The sequence below is a fragment of the Polyodon spathula genome, chromosome 4, assembly GCF_017654505.1.
Source record: "Polyodon spathula isolate WHYD16114869_AA chromosome 4, ASM1765450v1, whole genome shotgun sequence".
NCBI lineage: Eukaryota > Metazoa > Chordata > Actinopteri > Acipenseriformes > Polyodontidae > Polyodon > Polyodon spathula.
In genome coordinates this window covers 55,124,119-55,142,014 of record NC_054537.1, presented here as the reverse complement: position 1 = coordinate 55,142,014, position 17,896 = coordinate 55,124,119, and the positions used below count along the sequence as shown (strand labels likewise).

The following is a 17,896-nucleotide window of genomic DNA, read 5'->3' as shown; positions in this document are numbered from 1 at the left end:
GTGAAGCTGCTGCACTTGATGAAGCAGCCTGTAGACGCTTTCAAAACAATTTACCAGTGCCAAATCAGTCGGTGCCGGGATTGGCATCGAGACGGGCATGGTCGGTGCCGAGTCGATCGATGCCGAGGTTGGTGCTGATGGGTAGCACGGTCGGTACCGGGCTGTAGGCGGCCCCGAAGGGGTTCTCCGGTGCCAAATCAATTGCGCTGTCGGTGCCGATGGTAGGCACGGTCGGGGCTGAGCTGTAGGCAGCGTTGAAGATTTTTACACCGGGGATTGTTTTCGGGGCCGGGTGGGCGCTGTTTCTCTCAGCCTCGCAAGTGAGCAGGAAAATTGCAGTCGGTGCCGGGGTATGCATCTGATTCTATCAGCGTGGTCGCCGAGGGCAAGCGCAACCACACTAGGATCGCCTGAAGCTTGAGAAGGGCGCTAAGCCCTTACGCCGTGAGCCAGCGGAGTCTCCTTACAGCACCACAACAGTCTCCACATGGTGTATCAACTACACAAAGCCTCATGTAGTGAAAAAGTACTGGCCACTCACTAATCCCTTAAGAGGGGTGAAAACCAGCTCTACCCAGAAAACTGACATGGGAATATAGCGAGAGCACTCTTACCAATGCTCGAGAGGTTTGATTTTGTTAAATGTATTTGGATAAGCCAAACAAATCAGCCAAATTCGGTACGCGAAAGCAAAAGCTATCTGCAACCTGTCTCAGTGAGTTGAGAGAGAAAATGGCCATGTGCTACTGTGAGGACGTCCCTCTTCAACAGGAGGTGGGAGGGACTTCCTCCTCACAACAGGTCCCTGATAGGGCAGCTTTTGTATATATATATATATATATATATATATATATATATATATATATATATATATATATATATCACATGATTGACAGTAGGATTGGCTCATTCTCTCCGAGGTAATTGTTGTCATTCGAATTGAAAGGGTACATTTCAAGAGGAGAGACAACGAAAAAGACGTGTGTTCAGGGTCTTAGGCTTGCAAAATATAGGCTAACACTTTTGCTTAGTGGTAATGCAGCTGGAGATTGCAAATTGCAAATTGAATTTGAAACCGTTGCTTGTTTATCATTCAGAAAATCCCCATGTCTTTAAAGGCATTAGCAAGGCTACCCTTCCAGTTTACTTCCATTCAAATCCAAAGGCTTGGATCACAATGACACTTTTCAAAGACTGGTTTATAAATTTGTTTATTCCTGAAGTGGAAAAATTCTGCAGAGAAAACGACATCCCATTCAAGATTATGCTCTTGGATATCCCGCACATTTAGATGACTTTCACCCTAATGTAGATGTCATGTTTCTGCCTCCTAACACGTCTTCAATCACATCCCAACAGGGGATGGATCAGGGGGTCATTGCTAATTTTAAAGTCTTGTTATCTACGAAGAACATTTGCACAGGCAGTAGAAGCAATTGACAGAGACTAGCAAGACTTTGTTTAAAAAAAAAAAATGGAAATCTTATAACATTTACCAGGCCATCATAAACATTGCTAAGGCCTGGGCAGAGGTTACCTAAGTTTGTTTGAATGCCGTATGTTAGAAAGCATGCCCACAGTTTGTACACAGCTTTAAAGATTTCAATAAAGATGAAACATATGAGGAGGTGGCAGATAAAATTGTGAAGCTTGCCGAGCAGCTTGAGCTAGAGATGATGTGGATGAGCTTATCGAATCCCATGGAGCTGAATTATCAAATGAGGATCTCATGGAATTAGAAGCCACAAAGTAAAAGAGCAGACTGAAGCTGAGGATGAAGTTGAAGAAGTAGAAGAGCCACGTCAACACCAAGGAGATGGCACTTGCGTTTCGTGAGATTGCCTCTGCAATGGCAAGGTTTGAGAAAGTGGACCCCAGTTCCTCACGATTCTTCAAAGTGAACAGAGGCATTGATGAAACGCGTGCCTGTTATAGACAGATATATGAAGAGAAGAAAAAGACCACTATCCAGTCATCTCTCAGTAAGTTTGTAAGGAAGGTTGAAACGCCTGCAACGTCCACATCTCCACAGCCTTCTACCTCCAAAGTTCCCTATGACGACTCAATAATGTAATGTCTGTCTCCTCATCTCCTTCCTCATCGACAAATTAAGCCCATTCACCACCGAAATGCAGCCTTCACTGTGCCAGGATAAGAATAGAATTAAGGTAAATGCAATATTTGTGTTGTAATTGTTTGTTTTTTATGCTTGCAATGATATTTTTTCCCCCATGTTTTCATTTTCCTTTTTCCATGTTGTATAAACATACATACTGTACTGTACACACATACATTTACACAGCCACAGATACACAAAAACACATATACTATACAGTATTACAATAATATATACGTGTGTGTATGTGCGCCAGTTTCCAAATTTGAAGCTGCCCTATCAGGGGGACCCTTTTTTTTTAATATTATATATATATATATATATAATATTATATATATATAGATATATATATATATATACTGCACTGTGTACAGTGTACGTATATAAGTTTCTGACTTACGTAAAATTCGGGTTAGGCAAGGCTTTCCGGAACGATTGCGTAAGTCGGGGAGCGTCTGTAACTGGTAGCTGCCACTTGGGTACCAGCAATGGTAAGTCCTAGTGTGGAAAAACATACAAACAAGTGTAAGCAAAATAATAAATGCAAAACAAAACAGTAAAAACACAACAAAACAAAAGCTGGCTTACAAGCAGCCAAGCACTACTTCTACTAAAAGGCGGGTCAGGAACCTACTGCGCTATACATACTCAAATTCCATTGCCAGTTTCCAAATTTGAATGAATACATAGCATTAATATGACTGTATTAGTGTTTGTTGTTCTCTGTCCTTGCAGGATGCGTGGAGACAGAACAGGCAGATATCTTCTTCTTAATAGATGGGTCTGGCAGCATTTACCCACAAGACTTCTTGGACATGAAAAAATTCATAAATGATATGATCCGTATGTTCAGAATTGGATCAGACAGTGTTCGGATTGGTGTGGTCCAGTATTCGGACAGTCAGAGGGTGGAGTTCACGGTCACTCAGTACACCACCAGAAAAGGCTTGGAGGAGGCTGTCAACAACATTTTGCAGCTAGGAGGAGGCACCAAAACTGGACACGCACTGACATCTATGAAGAAGCTGTTTGAGACAGCAGCAAGCAGCCGCCATACCAAGGTACCTAAGTTTCTCATCACTATCACAGATGGGAAGTCTCAAGACCAGGTTATGGAAGCAGCTAGGGATCTCAGAGAAGAAGGCGTCATAATCTATGCCATTGGAGTACGAGATGCCGTTGAGACTGAGCTGCTGGAAATATCAGGATCACCAGAGAAGAAGTTTTTCGTTTACAACTTCGACTCATTGAACGTCATTAAGAATGAAGTTGTCCGAGATATTTGCTCATCGGAAGGTAAATTTGATTTAATGAATAAGTGTATATGAAAAACCATAAAAATAAAAAAAGCCTTTTTTGGGACACTTAAGGTTAACGATTTATTATGTGATGCATGTTCAATTTTACCATAGTATTTACGGTGTTACCTACTATGTACATCGAAACATTGAATGAAATGCAAATTGCCGCCACCCCTTTTCCAGGGAAATCTCTGGGGAGCAATTAGGCTGATGGTAGATTTTCATTCAGACTCTTTAAAATGGATATTGATTCCTGGATATTCTAAATTCCATAAAATAGAACAGGGAGACTTCTTTGCACCTTCAAACTTTTTAATGATCAAAACAGCAGCAATTCTTAATACCAAAGCCCATCACATAAACATGTTCTTTGCAAACTTCTTTCTAATGTAATTTGTTATTGTTATTCCTGATGTTAAAAGTGCTAAATAAATGTATTCTTTCTTTTTATAGCATGCAAAACAATGGAAGCAGATATCATGTTCCTTATTGACAGCTCAGGGAGCATTGAAAGAGAAGACTATGACAAGATGAAAATGTTTATGGAGTCTATGGTTGAGAAATCTACGATTGGCATTGGTAAAGTGCAGGTTGGGGTCCTCCAGTTCAGTGACTCCCCGATAGAAGAGTTTCAGCTCAATAGGTACTCTGATAAAGCAATACTGAGACAATCAATCAGTAATTTACGACAGATTGGTGGCGGAACATTAACTGGGAAAGCACTGACATTTGCGTCTAAGTATTTCGACAGTTCGAGAGGTGGACGCTCTCACGTGAAGCAGTACTTGATTGTCATTACGGATGGAGAGGCTCAGGATGCGGTTACCAAACCAGCACTCGCCCTGAGAGACAAGGGAATCACAGTCTATGCTATCGGTGTGGTCAATGCAAACAGCTCCCAGCTTTTGGAAATCGCAGGGTCCCAGGACAAAGTATACTCTGTAGCAAACTTTGACGACCTCAAGTATTTAGAAAAAACAATACTGTTTGAAATCTGCATTCCAGTAGATGGTAAGTGATATCTGTCATGCACAGAGCATCATGTTGTTAAACCAGCTGTAAATACATGTGTTTTTTTACCAATAGACAAGATTAATATCTGCAATTAAATATACATTTTAGCAGCTCATATTAAGCCATGATTCTTGTTTCTAAGAGATTTATGTCTGATGGAGATCTTGTGATGTAAATTGTATTCATATATATATATATATATATATATATATATATATATATATATATATATATATATATATATATATATATATAAAAAAATTTACATCTCAAATATACCTGGAGTGCATATCTGTTTTGAATGACTGAATGCTTAAGTGTAAGTTTATTCTCCTCTCACAATAACTGGAAATAACTATTTTCTGTGCTGCTTTCTACAGACTGTAAATTGACTGAAGTAGCTGACCTGATCTTTGTGGTAGATGGTTCAAGTAGCATCAGTCCAGAGCAGTTTAAAAGCATGCAGAAGTTCATGATTTCTGTGGTAAACAATTCAGAAGTTGGAGAGAACAAAGCGAGATTTGGAGCAATTTTGTACTCCGATATTCCTGAAGAAAAGTTTCTGTTAAACCAGTACTACACTAAAGCAGAAGTAAAGAATGAAATTTCTCGAATAAAGACAAAGGGAGGAGGCACTTACACGGCCAGGGCCCTGCTTTTCGCCAAAGACCGGTTCACTCAGGCCTTCGGCGGACGCAAAAATAGTCAGATTCCCCAGGTACTGATGGTGATCACTGATGGAGAAGCTACAGACAAAATAGCACTGCCTGCCATATCCAGAGGTGTGAGGGAGGAAGGCATTAGCATTTATGCTGTTGGAGTGGCAAATGCCTATAAAGACGAACTGGAGGAGATGGCCGGAGGGAAGGAGAAGGTCTTCTATGTGGACAATTATCAAGCTCTTGAAGAACTTCACAAAAACATCTCAGCGATTCTCTGCAATGAGTCCAAACAAAGTAAGTAATTTCCTGACTCGAAAAATGTTTGTGTCCATTTGGGTTACTTGCTACTGTTTCGAAAATGTATTTTTAACACCTTTTACTTATAGTTTAGAAGAGTACCTGTTTCATTTATTTATTGAATTTAGATATTGTGAGTTTGACTTAGCTTGTGTCTTTTGCATGTGTCTGGTTTTACAAACCCTAATTAGCAGTAATTTACCTAAGGTAACATTAAGTAGTACAAGATCAAACCCTGATTCAGCTGTGATTAACTGGAGGGTGTTTTTAATAGCTTGATAATATTGTGTTGGTATTTATTGTATGCATCAGGAACCAATCTGGAATTAGCCTAGATATATGGCCACTAAAACTATGAATTGTAGTCAATAGGTGGTTCAGAAAAACAGGAATCTCAATTAGTTCTCTCTTTTTTCCAGTTTGTGAAAATCGAGAAGCAGACATTGTCATGCTGATTGACGGATCACAAAGCATCTCTCAAGAAGATTTCAAGGTGATGCAGCAGTTCATGAAGGAGGTGGTGAGCAATTTTAAAATCGGAAAGGAAGATGTCAGAATCGGCGTTGCGCAGTTTAGCACTCACCCACAGAAAGAATTTTATCTAAATGAACTGTACTCCATTGTTGCCATAAAGAACAGGATTGATAGCATAAAGCAGTTGAAGCAAACCACTCACATCGGGGAGGCGCTGAAGTTCATCCAGTCTTATTTTCAACCGTCAACAGGAAGCAGAAAAAGCCAGGGCATCCCACAGAACCTTATAGTCATCACTGATGGACACTCCCAGGACTTGGTGGCCGAAGCTGCGGACGCTCTGAGGAATGAAAATATCAGTATTTTTTCCATTGGTGTGGGCCACATCAACTCCTTTGAGCTCTTGCAGATTGCTGGGAAACCTGAACATATGTTCACAGTTAAGAACTTCAAGGAACTAGAAAACATCAAGCAAAGAATTGTTCATGAGATATGTGAGCAAAGGAATAAATCTTGCCAAAGTAAGTGACTTCTCCAAGTTTTGGTAGTTCAAGTTGTGTAATGGATATCATTCAGATTAAGTAAGCTTTTCTTGTATTCTGTATTTGGGGTGGTGTTGGGATACATACCCTATCCACCCTTCCTAAACAATGTGTGATCAATGCAACATGCAATTGCAGTTAATTCATGATCACATTTTCAAAATGATCACCCAGTATGTAGTTAGATAGGAAAGTGCTTTGGTGATCTTCTGACTACCCAGTCTCAAGGTTTGATGCATGACTTAATTTATTACAATTCATTTAACTTTTTCTTGATACTTCACAGGCCTGGTAGTCTGCATAGTGATAAATAAAAGTCTGGTCTGTTTGGCTAAAATAACATTTGTTCATCTTTAAATTCCCTGAACAGCCTTTAAAACACGTGTTCCCTAGTCCCAGGAAGTGTAATGTAAATATTATGTTTTATAATTGTTTTATAATGTCTCCAACAGTTAATTATACCATTTTGACATTTACCATGAGTCTTTTGTACATGTTTCAGTTTTTTTTTTTAAATGAATGTAAAATCCTGTTGGAATATATTGTAATTGCCTTTGTGTCTGTAGAGATTAAGCAATCATCAAGTGAAATATTCTTTAAAAAAGCATTGCCGCAGTTGCAAAGGAGGCTCAAGTCACGCACACTTGGTGATCATTTTTAAAAACACCACTTCTGAAATTCATCTCTGAGTGTTTTGTCAGAAGTAAGAATTGTAAATTATCATCAATACAGACACAACAATAGGGAATTATACAAAAGAACTAAAGGTAAGAACTAAAAATGTTCAGAAAATAATGATTGTTTTATTTGTTATTTAATTTTTTCAGACTGCAACCTCGATGTTGCTGTAGGGTTTGATATTTCAAGACGGACCAGATTCCAAGGAATATTCAGTGGACAGCAGAAGCTTCAAGTGTACCTCCCTGAAATAATGCAAAAGCTAGCATCCATAGCAACAATTAGCTGTGCTATTGGCTGTAAGATAATTGTAAACCTGGGTTTCCACATTACCACAGACGCTGGACAGATCATTTTCGAATCTAAATTTGACAAATACAACGAGGATATCATTAAGAAGCTGATCGCATTGCAGACCAAAGAAGCTACGTACCTGAATGCAGCATTTCTACAGTCTTTTTTGACCAAATTCAACAAGGAATCAAGAGCCAAAGCAAAGGTAAAACTCAGCACATTACCAATGCTCACCTCAATTGTTATTTCCCTTGCTATATTTTTGCTTCTGAAAATGTTATTTAATAGCAAAATAGAGCAAGGAATAAAGGCATGTTTTAACAAGCTTGAACTTATGTGAACACACGTATTGTTCTTTGTTTTGACTATCAGCACCAATGCATACAACATGACACCAATATGCTTAACCTCAATATATATTCTGTAATTCTTGATATGTATTTGATTTTGTGTACAACTGTAAGTTGCCCCGGGTAAGGACGTCTGGTAAGACATTAATAATAATAATAATAATAATAATAATAATAATAATAATAATAATAATAATGTTTGAATAACATACTCACTTATAACTTTTAACTACTGTAGTATGCCCCCCCCCCCCCCCCCCCCCTTCATAGATGGGGTATTAGTTAAAGATCCAAATAAAAAGGTCATCACAGAGGGGTAGGTGTACTAAGATGGGTCAGTCATGCGCAAACATACCACAATTTGTATTTTCGTTACGACACTTAACAAAGTAAACGTTTTTTTTTATGAAAATAAAAATGAAAGGCATTTTAATCCAATCTGAATCTATAGTAGACCATGGTTCACCCCGGTTCGACGTTCACCCCCAAATAAAAAATGTGTTTCTATCAAAATGCTTTTCATAACCATACAGTAGCCCCTTGCTAAACTGGATATGTTTGTCCGACATTAGGAGGTGTCGGGTTTAAAAAAAATACAATAAAATCGCACACACACATACATTTATAGTGATAAATGTATTTGAAATGTATAAATCATTGCACTGAAATAACACTAAGGTGTTTTGTCTAGGCTACACATTACATTATGAAAAATATAAATCTGTACAGTACGTCTATACAGTATACAGTACAGCAGTAAAATCAAATGAACACCTGGAGCCCTTTCTTTTTACTTTAGCCTGTAGGCTGCCGGTAACACAAAATAAAAGTCATGCTGCTGCATTGTACACATTGGTGTATAATGTGAATAAAAGATGATTTTAAATTGAAACTAAATGAGTTTATTATTATTATTTATTATTATTATTATTATTATTATTATTATTATTATTATTATTATTATTATTCCAAGCCAAAGGCTGGGAAGCCTATTGTTGTTGTTAAGATATTTTATTTATTTATTTATTTATTTTACGTTTACGTCTGAAATTTAAAACTGCCTCAGTTGACAAACGATTTACTTGACTAACTCAAAATTTTCACAAGCATCGTCCTTAACACTGCAGCAATACAGCTGACTTCTAAGAAACTGGTGTTAAACCGAAATGGTCGTGTGATGCATTTCTTCTTCAAACCTCCCAAAATGTTTTTCTTTAGCACTGTTGAAGTGATTGATCTGACACTTGGCAGATATTATCAGCATCCAAACATGCTTGCAAAGCAGAAGCTGCTGTGATACAATTCAGTAGTAAAATGGCTGCCGCAAATTTAAAAATGGTTCACTTTATTAACTCCAAACTTGAAAACCATTGTGCCTGTGTTGGTAAAACTTACATTTTCAAAAATAGCATTGTACGTTAAACAAGATGGCCGCCTGGTGCATTTTTGGAAAAAAAAAAACTTTCAAAATCTTCTTGTGTGGAACTGTTGAAGTTGCTGATTTTAAACTTGGCATATTGAGATCTAAACACGCTTAGACTGGTACTGATACTGGAGATTGGGAGCCGTGAAACTGCCTGGCAGTTCTAGTTATTACACCGTGTAACAAATTTATTTATTTTTTGGTTCCTGGGTAGTAAGTGTTATTTCCTAATTGCTTATGCCGCAAAAGTATAGAAAATGGCTGTTATTCCCCACAGACTTTGCTTTTGTGACCAGGACAGTGATATTTCAAAATATCACTATTTCCAATGGGAAAACGGGCAAATGTGTGTCTTTTCTTTCACATAAAGTCAGAAAAAAACAACATATGAATCCAAATTAACATGTATTTATACTAAAGTAATACAAAAATGACTACAAAAGATTTAGAAGTGAGTAGTTTTTCGAGATTTACGATTACACTATAAATACAGTATAATCGTAAATCCTGAAAAACTACTCACTTCTAAATCTTTTGTAGTCTTTCACTGTCCTGGTCACAAAAGCAAAGTCTGTGGGGAATAATAGCCATTTTCTATACTTTTGAGGCATAAGCAATTAGGAAATAACACTTACTACCCAGGAACAAAAATTGTGTTAAATAGTGTTATTATTATTATTATTATAATATTATTATTATTATTATTATTATTATTATTATTATTATTATTATTATTATTACTTAGCAGCCTAAATAATTAACACCAAATAGATCATGGTGCCGCATTGACAAGTTATGATACTTACAGGAGGACAGTCAGTTCTCATTAATATGAATTTCAAGGGACCAGCAACAAATGTTGCATCATACCACTAATTTGTATTATCATAGTAGCCTTTAAGCTAAATGTATACTGTCTGCTTTTGTTTAAGTTAGTGGTGCAGTGCTAAAAGATGCTCAAAATGAGCTGGAGGGGTTAGCAGCACATGCATGCAGTCTATTACTTCCAACACATTGGGGGAACCAGAAATGTCATAGACATTTGTTTTCAAGGCTTGTAAGTACACCCTGCTTTTAGGGAAGACTAGGTATTTTGTTGTTCGCTTCATAAATGCACTGAGCACAACTGGCAATGCACGAGAAAAGGCGGACTGGGAAATGCCAGTAACAATTACGATTGTGTCACAATTGTCTGCCGCTTTTGCACATCTCATTATAATATTTGAGAACCCTGATTTGATCTCCACCCCCTATTTGTGAATTTATGCAGGCATGTCCGTAATTACATATTCATCTACGCTTGAACCACAAAAAAAAACTGTAGCCGCAAAGCATAAAAAGTCACAAATAGTATTGCGCCTGTCTAGTACATTTCACCCAAGACTTCCAACTCATTTGCAACTGGTTTGCGACTATTGTCACAGGCTCAACACTTTATTAAACCTGCCCCTGGGTGTTAGTGGCTGCCACTCACATACAGTCTCATTGTAGGTGCTGATAGTATTCTCAGATGGATTAGACGACCTGGTTGAGAGACTTGAGATTGAATCTGACAACCTGAGACGTGAAGGTGAGATGCACTGTGATCAGTTATGTTCAATGAATGAATAATGTAAATGTATCCTATACAATAATGGCTAAATTTAGATAATAGGGTAAATATTCTCTGCGACTGTGAATCACTGAAAGCACCCATTTTAAACGGCTAGTTTTTGTGTGACATTTCAGATGATTCCTTTTTTGGTCAGAAAGTACCCTGTAGCCCTGATGTAGACAAGAAAGGATATTTAAATTGTCTAAGCAATGATAACATAGGCCCATAACAGCAAAATACGTGTGCTTTGAAATACCCATTTTCAGTGTTTTTTGTAAAAGTATGAAATCAAACAACAAATATGGTTTAAAAAGCCAATGTGGAACACCCAGACTTCCATTGATTTAACATTTCCTTTTTTTTTAGACAACGTGAACACAGCTTTTGTTTTATACATCTCACAATTACTTAACATTCAGAATCTTTTCCAGATGCAAGCAGATGCGGTGCTTTAGATTGTACGTAACAACTGTACCAGATCGAAGCCATTATTTAAACAAGACCACAAAAATATATATTGGCTCCAAATGTGTCTACAAATGGAGCAGCAGATCTTGATATGTATGTCGCTAGACAGGAGTGGTTAGCTGTTGAGCTATTATTTGTGTTGTGTGCCACTGTATCAGCCAGGATGTTGGTTTGGTTGTTCACATTTCACAAGTAATAAAGTGTGAGAAAGATGTGTGTGTTCTGAATAACTTGATTGTAAACAGAATGTTATTATAGTAGAAGTCATAGAAATGTCAGATTGTGTTTCTTATAAAACCATGGTAAAAGAATAGTGAACTGTATCAAAGCATTGCAACCAATTGAAAAATGTCACAATTCAAAATCTAAAATGAAATACTCATTTTGTAGTTTCTTTGGTTACATGATGTTATGTAAAAAATTCCAAATTATGTTCATATAGTTATTTTTTTAAAATTATGTCTCAATCCTAAAATTGTAGGTGATGCAAACCTTCTGGCCATCCATGGCTGTACATGTGCAGTCCAAGCATGTTGGCAAACTGCAAGCTTACTATGTAGACATTTGTTACATTTTTTATAGTTATTTTTTTTAAATTGTCTCAATCCTAAAATTGTAGGTGATGCAAACCTTCTGGCCATCCATGGCTGTACATGTGCAGTACAAGCATGTTGGCAAACTGCAAGCTTACTATGTAGACATTTGTTACATTTTTTTTTTTTTTTTGTAATTCAGCATAGAATATCCCAGTAGCAGTGTGCAAACATGTGTTACATGAAGCCCATTCATTTGGTTTAGCTTTCTTATTCCACTTTGATGCAGGGCATTTCAAATCCATGTAGCTAATTGTATCTGCTTAACAATGGAAGGTTCCTAGTTGTTTTTTTTTTTTACTGTCTATGCAATTATTTAACCACTGAACCTCTTTTCTCTATTTCTGATTTGTGACAGGAATCCATGCATTGCTTACAGTTGCTTTGGAAGGCGCAACAAATGCAGACAAACTCCAAAGTATTGAGTTTGGAAGGGGCTTTGGCTATAAATTGCCGCTCACCGTTGGAATGCAGAATGTTGCCAGTTCAATATTTAAAGAACTTGTAAGTATACATTTAGTACTAGAATTTAGGATCAATGCTTGTGGGTATCATTTTTTTATGAGTTAGGAGCTCTTCAAACACCACTGGTATCTAAGTAAGGAGACCCTTCTTAGGCAGGACTGGAGGAACTGCACCCCTTTCAGCTGTTGCCTGTCAAAGCTTGGTGCTCTAAGCAGTATGGGGTATCTCCAGGTCCAGGGTCTAACCCTTGAGGCAACAAGGATGAAGGTGACAGTGTGCTGGATATCTCAAACTTTGAAGAACATATGGCATTCTTGTAAGCATTTGCTGGGACATGTTTACAGCTTTATGGCTTTGTAGTTACACTAGCAGAACAAACCTGAACAATCACCCCCACCATTAATTCCTGAGCCTCTCTCAAACAGACTGCAAATGTTGCTGAAATCAGTGGTGTAGTCAAGGGTATGCGCAGGTAAACGGATAGAGTTTACCCATTTCTACTCTCCTGTGATGTGCAAAACCTGGGTTAAAGACAAGCTATTTTAACGGTGAGCGTGTGTGTTGTGTTGCTGCACCTGAGCTGAAAGCTCTCAGTCAGAACTGTGGAGCGAGCAGGGGGGCGTGGCCACTGGACTGCGTGTTCTGTTTGTGTGGACACTGGATCTGCAGGGCGGTGCTAGTAGCCTTCATCCTAGCCTGCAAAAGGACGCTTACAGAACTGTTCACAAGAAGCGCACCGTCGTATTGTGCAGTGTATACTTACAACATGGATTTTATGGATTATCATAGTCTGAAAAATACTGTATAACTTTAATGCTTATTTTAAAAGATGGCCTAGTATGATGCACATTTTCACAGTACAAAAGACTTGAGTCCATGCTAGCTCGATCATAAATCCTCCAGAAACAGGGTTGGTGTCACGAAATAAGTCCTATAACAATATTTTTTTTACTCTAAATAAAAATCCTTTCATTGTCTTTTCAATACAGAAGAAAAAAAAACAAAACAAAAACTTATGCCATCTTGTAGACATAAAAAAATAAAGAAGTTGGGCTTTGTGGCCTCTAAACAGCTGTTACACTGCTATTAATGTTTGTGAGAATCCCTCCAATTCTAAGAGAGAAAGGGTTCATAGCAGCTGGCCAGCATTATCTACTTTCCCTGCCCTGCAGCCATTCTTTTCCCCATTAGCAGGATTAAGAAAAGATAAACACATTTTCCCCAAAGCTATCAACACTCTTATTTTTCACATTCCCCACGTGATGCTTGCCCTGACTTGCAGTTGAATTTCCCTGAACTAACATGTCTTTTTACCGTGCTACAGGACACGATTACTGAAAGGGAGTGCTGCAATGTAATTTGCAAGTGTGTTGGTCAGGAAGGAATTCGTGGTCTCAGGGGACGCCCAGGATCCAAGGTAAGACCACAGTAATATATATATAGTCACTGCTTTCGTCAAGCCTGGTCAGTCTACTGAGGGACTTTATAATCACAAAGTAAAATCATCAGGAATATACACAAATGCAATCAGAAAAGTTCCCCTTATCTAGCTAGTTAATATAATTATAAAATATTAAACCTCAAATTTAGCATGGGATTTGTTATTCAGTTTGTTGATTTAGAAAAGCAAAAGTTAGAAAAGCATATACTGTATAATATATAAAAGTGTACATTGCCATAATATAGCCTTCCTGTTTAGTTTATATTTTGCTGATGCTTACATTTGTACTGCACCCTGTCCTGATGTCTGCTGGGCTGACGGATGTGTTCTCATGAGAGTTTTCCAAATGTTACAGAACAGTCATGTTGACTTTATTGAAGTGTTTTCTTCTCCAGATAAGTAAATCATGCTGCAGTTGACACCTGCAGCGCACTACATTCCTTTAAAAGACCATTAAATTAGTCATTCACACATTTACAATATATCTTGGTCTTTACTCCCACAAGCAATCTCTCCGTCTCACACTTATCTGAGTTTTTTCTGTTGTTTTTTTAGCCTAATTCAGTCTCCTTTCACTTTCATATCGTTTGACACTGCAGTTAGTCTTGCTTCTTCTCGTGTATTTTCGTAACTTGTTTCAAACATTCAGAGTGCATATCAAATCAGTTAAGCCTCACACAACTAGTTACACTCTAATTGTATTTCACCCATATTGCCCCTTTCAGTCCCACTTTAACCAATGCCAGGTCACTGTTACTGGGCCACACACATTCTCAATGCATTCTGGTCAAGATTTATTGCCACCAACATGTTCACACACCCGTACACAAAAAATAATGTATTTTATTGTTTTTTTTGTTTTTTTCAGGGAGCCACAGGTCCAGAGGGGTCTCCTGGGCACCCAGGTGAAGAAGGAGGAGTTGTAAGTGTTTTATTACTAAGAGAAATTAAATTGACCAGGATTATGTAGAGGAATTTAAGGCAAATGATGTTCAATTACCTAGCCCTGTTAACAGAAAGCTGCTGCACAATTGAACCAATCTTACCTTATTTCCAGTGTATAATATAGAGTCTAAGACTGGTGAGTTTTTGGTGAATGCCATTTTGCTTTAAACTGTATTATAAACAACCTGACAGTCTCAGCCAATCAGGTTCCATAGTGTAAACAAAATGGAAAACATAAATAAATCTGTAATTTAAATGTCTAAAATATGAATACATTCCCAGTTTCTAATCAAAGTGGCATTCCTGCACAGTAATTAACCTAGGACTCTTTGAATTCCCATTCTGTTAGGTGCTTGCTTGTGGTCAATTTGGGTTATTCAAATCTCTTAGTGGTTTATAAAAGCAAAGAATGACAGTAGAAATAAGAGTTAATATTAAAAAGATAATTATTGAAGCATTAGTGATATGAATTGTTTTTATTAGAGAATTAGAAAGTTTGACTATTTTGTACATATTTTGTCCTTTAGTAAACCAAAATCATTATTTACGAAGGGTATTTTTTCTCATGACACTGTTTAAAGTCTCAGTTGGAATCTAAAGAAAAGGTCTTGTCGAAAAGAAATATTTTTGTTTTATTAAGATGTCAGATATATGTGGACCACCACTTAGCAACAGGCCTGTGTTGGGATTCCAGATGTAAAATATGGAACAAGACAACTAAGCAATGCAAAAGGTTATTGAGAGTTTAAAATGCAGTTTTATGTAACAAGACACATACTGCCACCTGTTGATAAAATTGAATAGTGCAACAATAAAATGCTGCAAAGAAGGGAAAAGCAGTTTTTAACAGGTCTACTGGCATGTGCTAAAGCAGTGGTTTTCAGCCTTTTCATTTAGAGTACCAGAGTTTCCACAAGGGACCAGCAGGTGTACCACTAACTATGTGCAGTCTTAAACTGCTGTTGTAAAACCGAGACCTACCCATTACAACCAGGTTTGTGTCTGTACTCGCTTGTTTGTTGCCTCATTCTGCTGAATGGTTAATCTATTCATGAACTATGCATGTTTATATTTTTAATATTTTGCAAGTGTTGTGTACAGAATTGGTGACCGCGCCTTTAATTGTGTACAGCTGTACAGTAATATGAAGACCGCATGCTGCTGCTGCCATGCTCAGTGTTAGTGACATCCTGATCAAGTAAGCTGCAGTGCATAGTACACTTCCTAATTAGAGTATCAAGTATTTATGTGTGTTCTGCTGTCACATCTTTTAAATGGTCAGTTTCAGAAATAAACTTTGTTTTCCCTGCAACAGCTGACTCTGCTCTAGTATAAAACTCACGCTTCATACTGTTTTACTTAACGGTAACAGTGCTCTTAAATTACTGTGCCTGCTTCTTTGGCTGAAGAGATGTTATCAGCTCATCTGGAATCTTGTGCAATTTAAATCATACTTAAACTCCTGATGGTAAACAATGTAACTAAGTCTATTATATCTGGGATGCAAGACACAACAGATGTTTATTTAGGCTCTTTACGATTTGACTGGCAAAAGATAACACTGGTTTATTGGCGTTCGTAAAGATACATTTTTTCAGCTTGGTTCAGTAACCTTTTCACTTACATGTTTGTTTAATTGTTACGCTTTTTGCTGCATTACAGCCCTTACAATAATTTTCTTTATTTTAAGTTTTGAGGGTATTTTTTTAATGGCACGTGTGCAATACACAACCTTAAGTTGTTGCCATTCTTGTTCTATGTTTCTTAAATTCATTCGAAGCTATTTTTTTTACACGGCACTGCTCACACATATTTGGTCACCATCACAACTGTTGTTGCAAGAAACCGGGGTTCCGTATTCTGCAGGTGTTATATTGTATTCTATCAAATTGTTACCATCCTTATCGCACTTCAGTTTATTAAAACATGTGATGTCGGGAAATATCTTATATATATTATATCATATCTTATATAGATATATATGATCTATATATATATATCTATATGTGTATGTCTGGCTGCAGTACAGTGTAAGCATTTATAACTGTGAACGAAAATTTCTCTCTACGTTGTAAAAACACGGATTGGGGATTTTTTGTCAAACAGCAGTTTGTTTGTTTTTTTTTTTTTCTTTTTTTTGTTTTTGCATTTGTAACCATTTTAGTTGCAGTCTGGAACCCTGCATCATAATTTCTAATTTCTCTGTGATTCAGTGGTACCAACAGATTGGTACATTATGATGGTGCGATTCAGGGAGCTTGTGTTTTGGGAAATCGTCTCGTCATAAAAGAACTGTCAGGTTGAAAACCACTGTGCTAGAGCTCTAGCTATAATATGGACACTATCTCAGGAAGGTTTTATGCCTGTAATATTGACCCAATTGTTTCTTTTCTTAAAAATGTGAATGTTGAAAACTTCAGCTTTTTGGTGTTTCTTAAAAAAATAAAAAACAAAACCATTGTTAGAAAAAAAGAGAAAAAGAGATACCTAAAATGTTGTGTGATTGCAGACATGTAACAGGCAGTGTTGTGATACATAGCCGTCATGGATTCTGACCCTGGTTACAGCTCTATTACCACATATGCAGACAATGCCTTTCACCCAGATTTGTTCCTGTTATACACTCAGTAGGTTCCTAGTCTCAAAAATGCATTAAGGAGTGAGACAGGCAGCTTGTTTGCCTGCTGCTGAATCTGTCTTTACGGAATGCAAAGTTCAGATTTCTGATGGATTAGAGTGCACAGAAGGATGAACTAAAATGAAAAGTACAGTGATTACTGGAGTTCTTTCTTTTTCAGGGTGAAAGGGGTCCTCCTGGTCTGAATGGGACTCAAGGTATTCAAGGCTGCCCTGGCCAAAGAGGTACTAAGGTAAGACTGAGGCACAGCATGTCTCTAACTGTACGACAAGTGGACTGTCTCCGCCATTCACTTTCAGTGGCATTCCAAATCCTGTTATCCTGGGATAGCACGACATGACAAAAAACTAAAATCACAAACGACCCCTTTCTCTCACAGCACAGCCTGCCACTGAATAACTGACTGGGTTTAAGTCAGAATCAGACCTCAATATAAGTGACTTTTTAGTATTTACTTATTTGTATTATTTGGTAACCAGAAAAAACAGAACCATAGCTTGTTTTCAGTGGTGTCCCAATGCAGCAAGTATACTCTGAGACAGTCGTTGGAGAAACAGATCCATTTTACAAAAATGTATGTATGACATTATGTACTGCCAAA

At 37.5% G+C, this 17,896-nt stretch overlaps 1 protein-coding gene across 3 annotated transcripts in view; it reads left to right on the top strand.

Moving 5' to 3' along the window:
- Positions 1–17,896, top strand: part of LOC121314644 (collagen alpha-6(VI) chain-like) — a 101,463-nt gene that overhangs the window by 26,299 nt on the left and 57,268 nt on the right. For all 3 annotated transcript variants that reach the window (XM_041248098.1, XM_041248097.1, XM_041248096.1), the window contains exons 8-17: positions 2,852–3,412; positions 3,871–4,428; positions 4,812–5,387; positions 5,810–6,385; positions 7,234–7,583; positions 10,643–10,721; positions 12,165–12,310; positions 13,596–13,688; positions 14,581–14,634; positions 17,456–17,527. In XM_041248098.1, the coding sequence (XP_041104032.1) occupies positions 2,852–3,412; positions 3,871–4,428; positions 4,812–5,387; positions 5,810–6,385; positions 7,234–7,583; positions 10,643–10,721; positions 12,165–12,310; positions 13,596–13,688; positions 14,581–14,634; positions 17,456–17,527 (3,065 nt within the window). The remainder of the gene's footprint in view (positions 1–2,851; positions 3,413–3,870; positions 4,429–4,811; positions 5,388–5,809; positions 6,386–7,233; positions 7,584–10,642; positions 10,722–12,164; positions 12,311–13,595; positions 13,689–14,580; positions 14,635–17,455; positions 17,528–17,896) is intronic.